Raw genomic sequence first — 15,336 nt, 5'->3', positions numbered from 1 at the left:
GCTAATGTTTTTGTTTTCTGTGGGATGTAAGATCCCACATCATCCCAAGGAAGTTGAGAACAAGCAATATCTGGCATCACTTGGCTTGTTTTCAAGCCCCATAAACAAGAGCATGTGCATTGGATTTAACAATTCCTAGTAACTGGACCTGTGAAGGTTGTCCTGACCAGAGATTGGGGTAACCAAGCTCTCCTCTATGTGTCGAAGTATAATCACACCTGGGGTGTGTAGACCTTAAATATCAGAGACCCAACATATAATGGCTTTAAACCTTTGACTCGTTTTCTATGTTGGCCACATCTCCGTTCCTTTCTGGCTGATCCTCTGGGTTCTTCTCTCCGTTTTCGTTGACTAATTCCGGATGCTGATTGAGTTTGCTGGACACGGACCAGCTCAGTGGCATTTCCGCCCTGCTGATAATCTCGGCCAGTTCTTTGGCGCTGCAGGACGGCGTGTTGGTCTCGTAGGTGTCGTGAAAGCTGTTGTAGTCCACTTCGTAAAACCCGTCCTCTAGGGTGAGGACTGGCGTGAATCGATGGCCCCACAGGATCTCCGATGGGACATAAGAGCTTCGGGCTTGACAGGTCATACCTATGGGGTTACATAAAAATATAAGGATTTTACAAAACATACACAGAGGGGTTGCCATTTAAAAAATAAAATAAAAATGGATAAATATCAATATCAATGGAAAAAAAACATGGAAGAATAGTGGAAATATATGTAAAAATATATTTTTTAAATCTAACATTTTATTTTATTTGACTTTCATGCCATCAGGATGAAGCAAAGATTTTTTTTCTTCACATGAGCGTCTATGCTATCCCTTGATGAGAGATTTGTATGACCTACAAAGAGTGGAGGAAGCGCAATGACAACTGTTTTAGGCACATTTGGGGCCAAGAAAACTACTTGTCACTTTTTGACTAATGACCTGACAAACCAACCATATTAAAAAGCATTTGTCAGCTGGATCGACTCTACTGCCTGGTAGGGTTGATCCTGCTGATTAAAATGATACTTGTCAAAAGTATTGCAGCATTCCTGAAAGGGGTGGGGCTCGGTGCACCTCAGCTCCTCAGGTTCCTAGTACTAGCCCCACTCCTCAGTGCACTGAAGCCCTCATAAGCATAAATAATTATGTAGATTTTCATAACACAGGTATCATTTTATTCGGCAACATCGAACCTACCTGGCAGTATGCCTAGTTTAATAGGGTTGATTCTGCTGATAGGTGATCGTTAACTGTTGACAATATATGTAATATAGACATGCGTAATATCATAGTCAATTTTCCTTAAAGGGGTTGTCTATTTTCACTCACTTTTTATGTTACTTTGATTTAAAATGAATAGGGGGCACAGAAACAACAGCCGAGGGCACTCACTTTAATGAATACTTAGGCCCCTTGCAGACGAGCGTGTCCGGATTAGGTCCGGATGCGTCCCGGTGCATTGCGGCAAACCCGCGCGAGTAGGTACGCAATTGCAGTCAGTTTTGACTGCGATTGCGTTCTGTTGTTCAGTTTTTATCGCGCGGGTGCAATGTGTTTTGCACGCGCGTGATAAAAAACCGACTGTGGTACCCAGACCCAAACTTCTTCACAGAAGTTCAGGTTTGGGTTCAAGGTTGTGTAGATTGTATTATTTTCCCTTATAACATAGTTATAAGGGAAAATAACAGCATTCTGAATACAGAATGCATAGTACAATAGGGCTGGAGGGGTTAAAAAAAAAAATATATATATATTTTAACTCACCTTAATCCACTTCTGTCTTCATCTGTGAGGAAAAGGACCTTTGATGATGTCACTGCGCTCATCACATGGTCATTCACATGATCCATCACTATGGTGATGGATCATGTGATGAGCGTAGTGAGGTCATCAAAGGTCCTTTACCCAGGTCCTGAAGAAAGAAGACAGAAGAGATGCCGGGCTGCACGTACAAGTGGATTAAGATGAGTTAAAAAAATGTTTTTTTTGGGTTTTTTTTAACCCCTCCAGCCCTATTTTACTATGCATTCTGTATTAAGAATGCTATTATTTTCCCTTATAACCATGTTATAAGGGAAAATAATAATGATCGGGTCTCCATCCCGATCGTCTCCTAGCAACCGTGCGTAAAAATCGCACTGCATCCGCACTTGCTTGCAGATGCTTGCGATTTTCACACAACCCCATTCACTTATATGGGGCCTGCGTTGCGTGAAAAAACGCAGAATATAGAGCATGCTGCGTTTCTCACGCAACGCACAAGTGATGCGTGAAAATCACCGCTCATGTGAACAGCCCCATAGAAATGAATGGGTCCGGATTCAGTGCGGGTGCAATGCGTTCAACTCACGCATCGCATCCGCGCGGAACTCTCGCCCGTGTGAAAGGGGCCTTATGGGTGGTCACTTCTCAGCTGGTAAGCTGATATTCCAGCACTTGGACTCTTACCAGACAGACTTTTAGGTCATATCTTTTGTAGGAGAACCCTATTAAATGAACAGTTCCCTCTACTGACACTGCATGAGAAGATATGGTTTTGCAGCCTATCCTTGTGTAGGCCATCTGATGGGTGGGGTTCTGAGATCCAGGTCCCTTGCTGATCAGTGGTACATACAGTGGATATAAAAAGTCTACACACCCCTGTTAAAATGTCAGGTTTCTGTGATGTAAAAAAATGAGACAAAGATAAATCATTTCAGAACTTTTTCCACCTTTAATGTGACCTATAAACTGCCACCACCATGCTTCACTGTGGGGATGGGGTTCTTTGATGTGCAGTGTTGTTTTTGCCCCAAACATATCTTTTGGAATTATGGCCAAAAAGTTCAACCTTGGTTTCATCAGACCATAACACCTTTTCCCACATGCTTTTGGAAGATTTCAGATGTGTTTTTGCAAAATGCAGCCTGGCTTGGATGTTTTTCTTCGTAAGAAAAGGCTTTCGTCTTGCCACTCTACCCCATAGCCCAGACATATGAAGAATATGGGAGATTGTTGTCACATGTACCACACAGCCAGGACTTGCCAGATATTCCTGCAGCTCCTTTAATGTTGCTGTAGGCCTCTTGGTAGCCTCCCAGACCAGTTTTCTTCTCGTCTTTTCATCAATATTGGAGGGACGTCCAGTTCTTGGTAATGTCACTGTTGTGCCATATTTTCTCCACTTGATGATGACTGTCCTCACTGTGTTCCATGGTATATCTAATGCCTTGGAAATTCTTTTGTACCCTTCTCCTGACTGATACCTTCTAACAATGAGATCTCTCTGATGCTTTGGAAGCTCTCTGATGGACCATGGCTTTTGCTGTGGGATGAGACTAAGAAAATTTCAGGAAAGACCAACTAGAGCAGCTGAACTTTATTTGGGGTTAATTAGAGGCACTTTAAATGATGGCAGGTGTATGCTGACTACTATTTAACAGGATTGTGAATGTGATTGCTTAATTCTGAACACAGCTACATCCCCAGTTATAAGAGGATGTGCACACTTATGCAACCACATTATTTTAGTTTTTTTTTTGTTTTCTTCCCTCCACCTAAAAGATTTCAGTTTGTTTTTCAATTGAGTTGTACAGTTTATAGGTCACATTAAAGGTAGAAAAAGTTCTGAAATGATTTTTCTTTGTCTCATTTTTTCACAGCACAGAAACCTGACATTTTAACAGGGGTGTGTAGACTTTTTATATCTGTAGGTTTGTAGCTGTGAATGGGACTACAGTTCAGCTCCATTCACTTGAAAGGGACTGGGCTGCAGTACCAGGTACGGCCACAACTGTGTGTATGGTGCTGTGTTGGGGTAAATCAGGGGTGGGTAACCTTTTTGCTGCCGAGGGCTATTTGGATATTTGTAACATCATTCGGTGGCCATACAAAATTCTTAACGTAAGATTATAACTGCTGTATTTGGTCAAACATTTAACTGACTTAGGGGAAAGTTACAGAAATTGCACTTAATGTAATCAACAAACTAAATCCAATATATGAAGCATCACGGGTGCTACATGCTATGGAGCAATGTGTATGTTATATAGCTGTGTCCAAGGTTTTTTTTGCGGTTCTTTTCCTTTAATTCCTTTTAATGTAGTTGTGTAGTTGTACCTGTTATGCATTCCTGAGATCTGAAGCAACTGTACATGCCTACTACACAATGAAGTCCTTTAGGAGGGGCCAGGAAGCTGGAAAATATCTAGGCATGTAACAAAGAAGTTAGCTCCAATGAGGACATCATCAGGATAAGAGGTGTCTTGCTACCACTACCACTCTTTGTATCATATGGGCATCGGCCAGAAGCCATGTTGGTAGCTGGTCAATAGGGAACTCGCTCATTTGTTCACGGCATAGGTGACTGTTACTTACTTAACTCTGTTGGTTATCTTTTGTATATATCATAGTTTAGTAAACTTTTATGCACCTAAGCTCTGTTAAGCCTATGTTATTCCTGGATCTCAGAATTTACTGCAAAACAATAGTTTTTAGGTATATTTTATTGCTATGTTGCCACCTAGTGGCCAGACTGTATTAGTAACTTATTGTATTGTACATGCAGTATGACCAACAAGTCCTCAACTGATTATACTTCAGGACTCTGAGAAGATATGCCTTGTTGATATGGGACTGAGTGTTTGCATGTTTTCTTACCCATCACCACAGGTGCCACATACTATGGAGCAATGTATATGTTATATAGTTTTTAGGTATATTTCTATTGCTATGCCGCCACCTAGTAGCCAGACTGTATAAGTAGATTATGTTGCATTGTAGTACATGCAGTGGGACCTTTGGGTCACATGGCTGTGTTGTTTAGGTCCTCAAGACAGTAATAGTGTTTTGGAGAGGATTCTATTATATAGCATGGTGGCTTTTGGATGCAAAGAGTTTGGCTGTGCCCAACAGATATGGCGCTGAGTAAGTCTAGTGTCCGATGCCATGATTGGTGGGTGGCTACATAGTGATTGGCCTGGACCATTAGGAGAATGCACAAGCATGCCACCTTTCTCACATGTGGTGTGGCGAGATATATTAAGAATAGCCCTTACTGCCAAGATTTGCTGTCGTTGTAGTGGGGCACTGGCTCACCACCAGTAGTGGCGCCTGGTGTTGTACTCTCAGAAGACATAGGAGTTATAGCCAAAATGGGTGAGAAATGGACTGGTGCTACGAGTGTTTAGTTGCGAAAGCCCTAAAATTAGGGTAGCTGCCAGAAGAACTCAATGATCTCTGCTCAACAGCCCTCATGTAGGTGCACCTCTGTCCTACACCTGCAGGGCTGGGCTACAGATCACACATTACACCACTTGCCCATCTTACACTTGCACTAGATGTCACCATAATAGGTTCCTTTTAGATAAAGACATTTGGCAATCCCCTTATGACCCTGAAGGCTCCAGAACAGTTTAAGGGACATATGAGTTCTTTGGTTGGGTGGCCAGTGCTTTGTCTTGACAAGATTAAAGCATCACCAGTTGAGGAAGTCCCGCGTTGCCATAGTCCAGGGTTTATTCGATGTATTATCCCATTCTGCATTATTACCCCGTAGCATCTGGCTCACACAGTAGATTTCGGCCTCTCCAGCCAGAATGCTGCAGTCGGTTTTTAGTTGCAGTCAGGCATTTTAGTACAACCTGTTCCATTTGTAAGCTCTTGTAAAATAACATTTCCGAGCTGATTTTATATTTTTTTTAGACGGAGCATAAAGCTAGAGCGATGCAAACTGCAGACACAAAACCCACGGACAAACAGCTTGTCTTACCTCCCACAGACCTGCCATCTGATCACACAACTTCACGTTGCTCTAAACCCCAAATATCATCCTGTTCTCCCTTAGCATTATCCAAGAACACTAATGGTCAATGTTATATTGACCAAAAGTGGAGAAGGGCCAGGTGTTTCTTACTCCCACCACCCTATTTTTTGACTCTTTGGCCAATCCTCCCCCCGTTTGATAATAATGCAGTTTCTTTCGAGAGGGGAGACCTGCAACGTAAATGGGACTAACCAGGGCTGGGACCTCTCTCCACAGATCCCACACTGGGGTAATACCTCTAAGATACATACCTTCATAAGGTTAGTAATTCTCTAATACAATGGTTAATTCACTTGCCGTGCTTGTCCTACAGTTTTGTGATTTTACATTAGTCGTCTGCATCATCAGGAAGAGTAAAGACAAATTTTGAATAATTTAGGGCTTCTTTAGATCATCTTCATGTTGTCCCCATGGTACAGGCTTTTTAATTATTTGAGATGCTACATCAGTGCCAAAGGTCAGTTTTAGAAGGTGGAAAAATGGGCAATTGGCCGTGCAACCATTTCCTTGGGGCCCCCCAAATCCTCTCTGCACAGTGCTCTCTGGGCACAGTCCTCTGTCTCCTGCTCTACACTGATCTATATGACAGGTGCAAGCAAGGAAGGGGAAGCTGAATGGGATAATCTCGAGACGGGCTGATCATGTTCAGCTTTCTGTTACAGCAAGAGTTGGCTGGAGCTTAAAGGAGGAAACAACCCCTCTACTCCCTGAGACCCCCGGGGAATTTACCATTCATTTCCTCACTACCCTAGACTGCCAAGGACTTTACTATTAATCATTTCACAACTATAAACCATCAAGGACTTTAACATTCACTTCTTTACTACCGTAGAACTAAATGGACTTTACCATTTATTCATTTTATGCTCTAGACCACCAAGGACTTTACCATTAATCCCATCACTTCTCCTAGGCCACCAGGGACTTTGCCAATGACTTTACCAATAATTCCTTCGCTACTCTAGACCACCAAGGACTTTACCAATTGTTCCTTCAATCCTTGACCACCAGGGACTTTACTATTTATCACTTGTACTCTAGACCATCATTTGTTTCTATCCTAGACCATCGAGAACTTTACCAGTAATTGCTTTGCTATGCTAGACCATGAAGGACTATGCCAATAATCTCTTCACTACTCTAGACTACCAGGAACTTTACCATTATTCTCTTCACTACTCTACACCATTAGGGACTACACTAATAATTCCTTCATTATCCTACCTAGACCACCAGGGACTCTGATTAATCACTTTACTACTCAGTCAGGTTTTATTTTTGCTACCCTGGACCATCAAGGACTTTACCAGTAATACCTTTGCTACGCTAAACTATCAGGGACTTTACCATACATCTCTTCACTACTATAGACCGCTACAGACTTCCACCATTAATTCCTTCACTATTCTAGACCATCAAAGACCGTAACATTTATTCCTTCATTACTCTAGACCACTAGGGGCTTTTCTGATATGCTAGACCATCAAGGACCTTACTATTTGTTCCTTTGCAGCCCTAGACCTCTCGAACAATCGACCTATTCACTGTTATTTAGATAGAGGTCATGTTATTTGGCCTTTAAATGGCAGTATTGTTTAGGGGCACTTTAATGAATACAGTATGATGGTGGTATTTAGACATTATTATTTGGGCATCAACTGGCTATATTGTATGGAAAACGTATTTGGCATTGTTTAGCAAGATCCTTGTTGCTGTTTTAAGGTACAAAGTGCACATTTCTATAACGAGCGGAAGGCTCCTACTCTGCTTGTGGACCATTTTTTGTATAAATGCCCCATTTTAGTGATGATCAGGGGGGGAGTTACAAGGGCACAAAGGGAACGTCCTAATAACCTATAGCACAAGCAGAAAATATTGAGCATACTTCTGCCTGTGATCAGCAGATACACACCGGATGGGGGTCTTGGAGGTTGGCATTTGGCAGGAATATCCCACTGGCCCATCAGCCATCTCTTCTCAGATTGGTTAAATATATTCATGGAAAATGTTCAAGTATGAAAACGTCTGGTTCCTGAAATGAAATATTATTCCCTTTTCAGTCAGGTCAGATCGATGACGACCCTCACTAATGATTACCGCGTCTCCCCATTCGCATGTTTCGACGTCTTTTCAACCTCATAATTTGCTGTGGCGATCGATGCGCTCCCTCGTTCCTCCTGCTCCATCTTGGGATGAGGGGGAAGTCATTTTTATCCAAGCGCTGCCTATGGGCAAGTTAACACAAAGCGTTCACCTTCTGGATTTGATATAATAGGCACATTCGCTATTATATCTCGGATCCGTCAGATCTTGTGATAGCTTATTAGAAGAACTTACCGTTCTGATAAAAAAAATCGATCCGAAGTGAGGCTGATTGCGGAACGGAGCATGTTCTAGCATTTACTGGATGATAGCATTATATAGACATTTATTTATGCTCCTTCCATTAGACTGGCAAATCTCCAACAGCATGCAGCAGGATGAAATGTAGTAGTCATGCTTTAGAGTTTGTATAGGACTGAAAAAAAAGTGGTGACTTTCTTCCCAAAACAGCTTACAGGTTGTGTGTTGTATTGCATCTCAACCCAATTCACTGCTTTGGAGCTGAGCTGCAATACCACATACAACCTATAAGACAGGTGTGGCGCTGTTTGTGGCAGACAACAGCCACGTTTTTGGTCACAAACGCTACCACCAGTTACTTCTTTAGGCCCCTTTCAGACGAGTGAGTTCCACATTCAGGACTTGCAGCGTGAGTATGCAGCAGCACCCGTCCTGCCCTTCCAGTACTGACGGGGTCACATAGCATTATATTGATTAGTGATGCTATGTAACCCTTAGAGGTCTGGAATGCATTGGATAACACTGACAGCATTATGTTAGTGTTAGGGCTCATGCACACGACCGTATGTATTTTGCGGTCCGCGCAAAATACGGATGACTTCCGTGTGTATTCCGTATTTTGCGGAACGGAACAGCTGGCCCCTAATAGAACAGTACTATCCTTGTCCGTAATGCGGACAATAATAGGACATGTTCTATTTTTTTGCGGAACGGAAATACGGACATAAGGAAACAGAATGCACACGGAGTAACTTCCATTTTTTTTTGCGGACCCATTGAAATGAATAGTTTCGCATACGGTCTGCAAAAAAAACGGAACGGACACGGAAAGAAAATACGTTCGTGTGCACGAGCCCTTATCCACATAAGCAGCCTCCCTCCATTAATTTTTATGGAACGTCCAAAAATAGCCTAGTGAGCTCGCTTGGTTGTTTTTAGAACCCCCATAAAAATGAATTTTTACATACTTTTTTTTCCCGCTGTTTGTAAGTCCTATAGAGAATTCTATGGGAAAAAATGCTGTGCGAAAAAATGCCATAACTAGAGCTTGATGTATTTAGGGTGGAAACCCCCCCACAAAACAACTAAAATGGCATAAAATGCAAAAACCAAGAACATCTTATTTGCATTAAGCAAGCATGGCCACAGCACTTTTGAAAAAATAAATAAAAAATCTTATAAAAACACGAAAAGGCAATGAAAAAACGCTGTAAAATTGTGTGTGTGAATCCAGCCTTATAGGAATGATGATCGGGTGCGATCTGTTCATGGAGGGAGCACTGCTGTCAATCACTCTGATTCAGGGGTGGAGATGTGGCGTTCACACCGGGGCCCTGGTGTCTCAGTTTATTCCGCCACATAAGAAGACAACAGGTGGGGGCCATTACACATGTTGGGGCTCAGGAGCTTGGAGTTACGCCTGCGCTGTATAAACACTTGGAAGAACTCTCGGAAATGTAAAAAAATAAAGGTGAAATGTTCGTTGATTGCGGGAAAAGATGGACGTCTGAACTCCTCTCCTGTATGAGGCTAATTACATGTTATCACTGACACGTGTGAGGAAAACGATGTTACTTTGTATCATCTTCATAGAAAATTCTAGAATGTATGACATCACTGATGGAGACGCTCAGTATTGCGGGTATAAGCAGAACAAGCCTTTGGCGTTACTATGACATATGTCAAATGAACAGCGGCCTCGTGTCCTTTTGTAATAACTATGGCAAAAATAGGAGCTGAATCCATAGCGCCTTAGGGTCTGTCACAAAATATCAGATCTTATCTGTGGGGGGTTTATATACCGCCATCAACAATATCTGGGCCCTGTACCTCCATCTTGTGCCATATTAAGTAGTTCTTATCAAGCACAGTGACCAGCACCTACCTTAGGGGTACACCTCTTGGACTGGGAGCATCAGCCACCCCTGCTGTAGGGGCATATAGACATCCCAAGGCTTGCAAACACCACAAATCTTAATAGTAATTGTAACGCGGTACTATTTAGACACTGAATGCACTGTCCATAGATGGCTTTTTATATGGAGATATTATTTGTTTCTGGTATGTTGGTATTATCTGGTCACTGTATGTCGGTATTGTTTGTTCCCTGTACGTTGTGAAGAGGGAAGATATGTGTCTCCTAGAATGGTGTGGGAAACCTATTAGAGGAGATGTATGGTATGATTTGCTGTGTTTTCCCCACGATCACCGGGCCTGAGGTGAGGCCAGGTGCGATAATCACTTGGGGATAAAGCAATCCTCAGAGTGGGAGAGGAAATTGAAGAGGAAGCCTGCAGAGGGCCTGTGTGGCTCCAGCCAGGAGGGCTCGGCGGCCACAAGGCTGAGGAAGCCTGAGTTTGGAGGGACCAAGTGACGCCTGAAGAAAAGAGGTGTCTCACGGTCAGGGTCAGGAGGACTGCTGGACCATATCCCCCCCAAGGTATTTCGCTGCTTCCACCAGAAGACTGGTGGGTTGCGCTGGTCACAGCTAGGAGGCTGTCTGACCGAAGCCAAGTACCACAGTGTGAACACTGACCGAGAGGTGAGTTAGGGAGACCTCTGTATAGTGAGCGCCTAGCCGGGCAAGCGTTTATTGTTTTGTGTTGATGTAACACGTCAGGTGAAGCTGTGACTTCAGGGTCAAACTTGGAAGTGTGATGTGCTGTGTGACAAATAAAGCTCTGTTTCAGCTGGAAAACCTCCTGTTTGATGAGAATTCTGTCATTGCCAACCCCTGAGAGAGAGCAATGCCTTACAGTTGGTACTATTTGGTCCATGTCTGCTGGTATTATTTGTTATATGTTCATATTATTTGTTTCCTGTATGTTGGTGTTAGTTTTGACCCTGTATGCTGGTGTTATTTGGGCCCTTTCATAACATGAAATTCGGTCATCTCTACAAGTATTATTTGTTTCTTGTATGCTGGTATTATTGATTATCTGTTCATATTATTTGTTATAGGTTTGTAATATTTGGTCCCTGTATGCTGGTATCATTTGGTCTTTGTATGTTGGTATTTGGTGCAAGGATACACTACTGTATAAGACAATTAGCTTCACTGACACAGACACATTTGTAACCTGCTCCCTATTAACCGCTCTCTCTCTTTTTTTTTTTTTTCAAGTATTCAAGTGAAAAACAATACAAGGCATTGTGTTGGAAAGGCGGTATGGTACAATCCACTGTCTAATAGGCACGGTGGTGCAGAAAGTGAGTGTGTTGTCGCTGTTGGTTATTTCGTCTCATATATCTCTGTTGGTAACCGTTTGTGGGTCAATTTCTTCTGACATGTGGTTAAGGAAAGAGATTGAATTGCGATAGGTAACCCATGGGGCCCAAAGTGTCGTGAATCTACTCTGGGTATGTTAAGTTAAGGCGACAATCTCTTCAATACTGTATATTTGGTTCACTTTATGCAACCATTGGGGTATTGTGGGGCAAGTTGTCGTTCTCCACAACGGGGGGATTAGGAGTTTAGCGGCTGCTGTTTGTCTGTTGTACAGTAGGTCTAGCCCAGTGAATTATCCTAGAAAGTACTGCTGCCTTATGGTACAAGGATAGATCTGGTATCCCCAGGCCACCTAGCTGTTTGGGTAGTGTTAGTGTCGAAAAGCTTAGTCTGGGTTGTTTATTTTTTCAGATTGAGAATAGTGATCTGGCTTTTATAAAATATGTCTCGGGTATCTTAATCGGTAGAATCTGGAACAGGTAAATGAATTTTGGGAGAATGAGTCCTTTTAGTAAGTTTTTTCTTCCTATCCAGGATATGAAGGGAGCTGTCCAGGATTCTATTTCTTTTAATGAGTTTTGTAGTAGTGGTAGGTAGTTGAGTTTGGTCAGGTCTGCCCAACGTGTGCTTAGTTTGATTCCTGAATATGTTATATAATTTTTTTGGCCACTTAAATGGAAATTGGCTTTCAAGTTTGTTTTTTAGATCTTGAGAGATATTTATGCCTAGTGCCTCCGACTTTTCCAGGTTTATTTTAAAGTTAGAAAGTGAACCAAATCTGGTGAATGTGTCTAGTACCGCTGGTAGTTCTTTGATAGGGTCTGTGAGGATCAAAAGAAGATCGTCAGCAAAGGCTGCCACTTTATGTTCCAATGCGTTGACTTTATATCCTGCTATGGTAGGGTGTTGTCTAACGCTTTGAATTAGAGTCTCCATCACTAGGATAAATAGCGAGGGGGCTAGGGGACAGCCTTGCTGAGTACCGTTTAGGATATAAAAAGGGTCTGACAGCAGGCCATTAACCCGAACTCGTGCATATGGGCGGGGGTATAGCTGGGAGATGGCTTTGATAAAGGGGTCAGGGATATGAAAATGTCTTAGAATTTCATGAAGATCCAGTCCACCCTGTCGAACGCTTTCTCCGCATCCGTGCCCAGGAGAACCAACGGGATATATTAGCTTGTTGCATCACATGTAGAAGCCTGACGGAATTGTCACTGCCCTCTCTACCTTTTACAAAGCCAACTTGTTCATGAGAGATCAAAGTCGAAAGCAAGGGGCTTAAATGTTGCGCCACAAGGCCGGCATATATTTTTAGGTCATTATTCAAAAGGGATATTGGTCTGTAATTACTACATAATTCTGGGTCTTTCCCTTCTTTGTGTATGAGGGATATGTGTGCTTCAAGCTCTTGTCTTAATAATGCCGAGCCCTGTAGTACAGCGTTACAGAAGCGCAGTAGAAGGGGTTGAAGAGTCTCTTGTAGAGATTTGTAGTATGAGACAGGGAGACTATCTGGGCCCAGGCTCTTGCCCATAGGGCTCTTTGACAGGATGGACTGGACCTCGGACCTCAGTTATTGAAAACGGCTTGTTTATCTCTCTTTGTTGGTCCTCTGACAGTGTCGAGAGACGAAGAGAAGAGAGGAAGTCTTTGATATCCAGCCGTCTCCTCGTCGTTTGATCATTAGTGTCCTGTGCTCTTAGTTGGTATAGAGATTTGTAATAATGACAGAATGCGTCGGATATACCTTTGGCATCCATGACACGGGATCCTGAATGGTGTTTTGTTGAAAGTATATACGTGCGTGCTTTGCGCTTCTTTATGAGGGACATCATTAATTTGGATACTTTGTCACCATGTATGAAAAGTCTGTTTTACCATGACATGTAGATATTAGCTGGCTGTACGTTTAATATGTCTCTCAATTGCTGTCGTTTGGTCACTAGTGTTCGAAGGGTGTCTCTAGAGTTAGTTGATTTGTGCGTGAGCTGAAGTTGTTGAATCTCACGATATAGTTTCTTTACCGTTTCTTGCCTAGATTTATTGAGGTGTGAGTCTATTGAGATAAATTCTCCTCTAATAACTGCTTTATTGGCTTCCCAAATTGTAGTAAAGGGTAGTGTTTCATCAATATTCCTATGGAAGTAATCTGTTAAGGCGTTTTCTATGCAGCTTTTATATTGTTGGTTAGAGAGGATGGATTCATTCAGTCTCCAAGTCATCGAGGATTTTGTGATGCCACCAAGTGAAGTGCGTAATAATAGAATTGAGTGGTCTGAATGCACACTGGGTATTATGTTTATTTCTCTAATAGTCAGAAGTGATGGGAGGGTAAGGAATAGGTAATCTATGCGTCCGTATGAATGTTGCAAGGGGAAAAGTGAGTGTAATGTCTTTCTGTCGGATAGATATGTCTCCAAGTATCTACTAGAATGTAATGTTTTATGTATCCTGTTGAGCGACCTTCTTAGACAGCATTGAGAGTGGACGTGTCCATATGTGGATGTAAAGCTGTATTTAGGTCTCCACCTAAAAGGAAAGTTCCTTTAATAAATGGTTTCATTCTCTCATGGTGCATGCAATCCAGGTGTCTTGATTCTTGTTTGGAGCATATAGGTTTCCTATAGTTACTAATGTGTTGGCTATTTTACCTTTAATAAAAATATAACGACCCTGGTCGTCAGCGAGAGTATCTTGGTGTTGGAAGGGTACATGTTTATTAAGAGCTATGGCTACTCCCCTAGACTTACGTGATGTTGAGTATGAATGATGCCATCGATTTTATAGAAGGATTGGGGGACTTGGATTGGATTAGGTGTGTTTCTTGTAATAGCAAGATGTCTGCTTTTAGTTTTTTAAGATATGCCAAGATCTGAGATCTTTTAACGGGTGAATTAAAGCTTCTTACATTGTATGAGACAAAAGGTCATGTCTTGTATGTCAGTGTTTATCTATGAATGTAGTGATCAATAGGTTGTGCTAAGGATGTGGTCTCGGGCGAGGAGACTTATGTGGTAGTAAGGGCAAAAATTGGGTAGTCAAATATAGAGATGAGGTATGTACCATTGTTTGAACGGTCGTTAGTGGATTTATGCATATGGTGCCTAAAAACATAAATTTAAACATTGTTTGGTGTTTGTGACATAGTAAAGGGGGTACTGTCAGTCATACCTTTTTTGAGTAACATTAACTAGTAAGAACCTGTAAAAGAAAGTTAAATATGATACTCAACATAAAAGTAGCAGTCTTTCAGGTGATGTGTTTTTGCAGCTCACACTGGGTCTAGACGTCTTTGTGAAGTCAAACTTCTTTGGGACCTCTTCTTGGTTCTTTGGTTCTTGGGGCTTTCGACTGTTTCCCATGGCACGGGTAGAGTTGGTATGTTCATAGTCGAATGTGCCATTTCTAGTATTGGTGGCCGGTCCAGTGGGATGTCTAGCTCTGTCGCCACTTCTTCTGACGTGCGAGCTGTGTAGAGTTTTCCATTGGCCGAGATGGAGATGCCAAACGGGAATAGCCAGCGAACCATTAATTGTTTCTGGCGGAGTCCATCTGTAAGTGGCTTAAGTAATCTTCTTTTTGCCAGTGTGGATGGTGCTAGGTCTTGGCATATTGTTATTTGGCAGTTTATTATGGGAGAGGGAATCTGAAGATCTTGCATTCTGGAGGATTTGTTCTTTTAAGCGAAAGTCCAGTAGTTTGCAGATGATATCTCTGGGGGGTTCAGTAGGTTTGGGTTTTGGTCTCAGAGCTCTGTGTGCTCTTTCAATGATTAGTGACTGTTTTTCAGAGTATTCAAGTAGTCCTGAGAATATGTCTGTTAAGGTGTTTGTGATGTCTGTGGCTTCGACGGATTCTGGTATTCCTCTCACTCTTAAGTTGTTGCGGTTTTCTAAATCTTCCATAGTGGCATATAACTTGTTGATATGCGCCTCTTGTATTTGGAGGTTTGAGGCGACTGCC

At 42.3% G+C, this 15,336-nt stretch overlaps 1 protein-coding gene across 1 annotated transcript in view; it reads right to left on the bottom strand.

Annotated features, from left to right (window-relative positions):
* Positions 1 to 265: 265 nt before the first annotated feature.
* KCNJ6 (potassium inwardly rectifying channel subfamily J member 6) overlaps positions 266 to 15,336 on the bottom strand; it is a 28,625-nt gene continuing 13,554 nt past the window's right edge. Inside the window, exon 2 of the mRNA XM_040421756.1 lies at positions 266 to 591. Within this exon, the coding sequence (XP_040277690.1) occupies positions 266 to 591 (326 nt within the window). The remainder of the gene's footprint in view (positions 592 to 15,336) is intronic.

The sequence above is a fragment of the Bufo bufo genome, chromosome 3 (assembly GCF_905171765.1).
Source record: "Bufo bufo chromosome 3, aBufBuf1.1, whole genome shotgun sequence".
NCBI lineage: Eukaryota > Metazoa > Chordata > Amphibia > Anura > Bufonidae > Bufo > Bufo bufo.
Note: the sequence above shows the minus strand (reverse complement) of the source record. Positions and strands in the feature narration are given on the sequence as shown.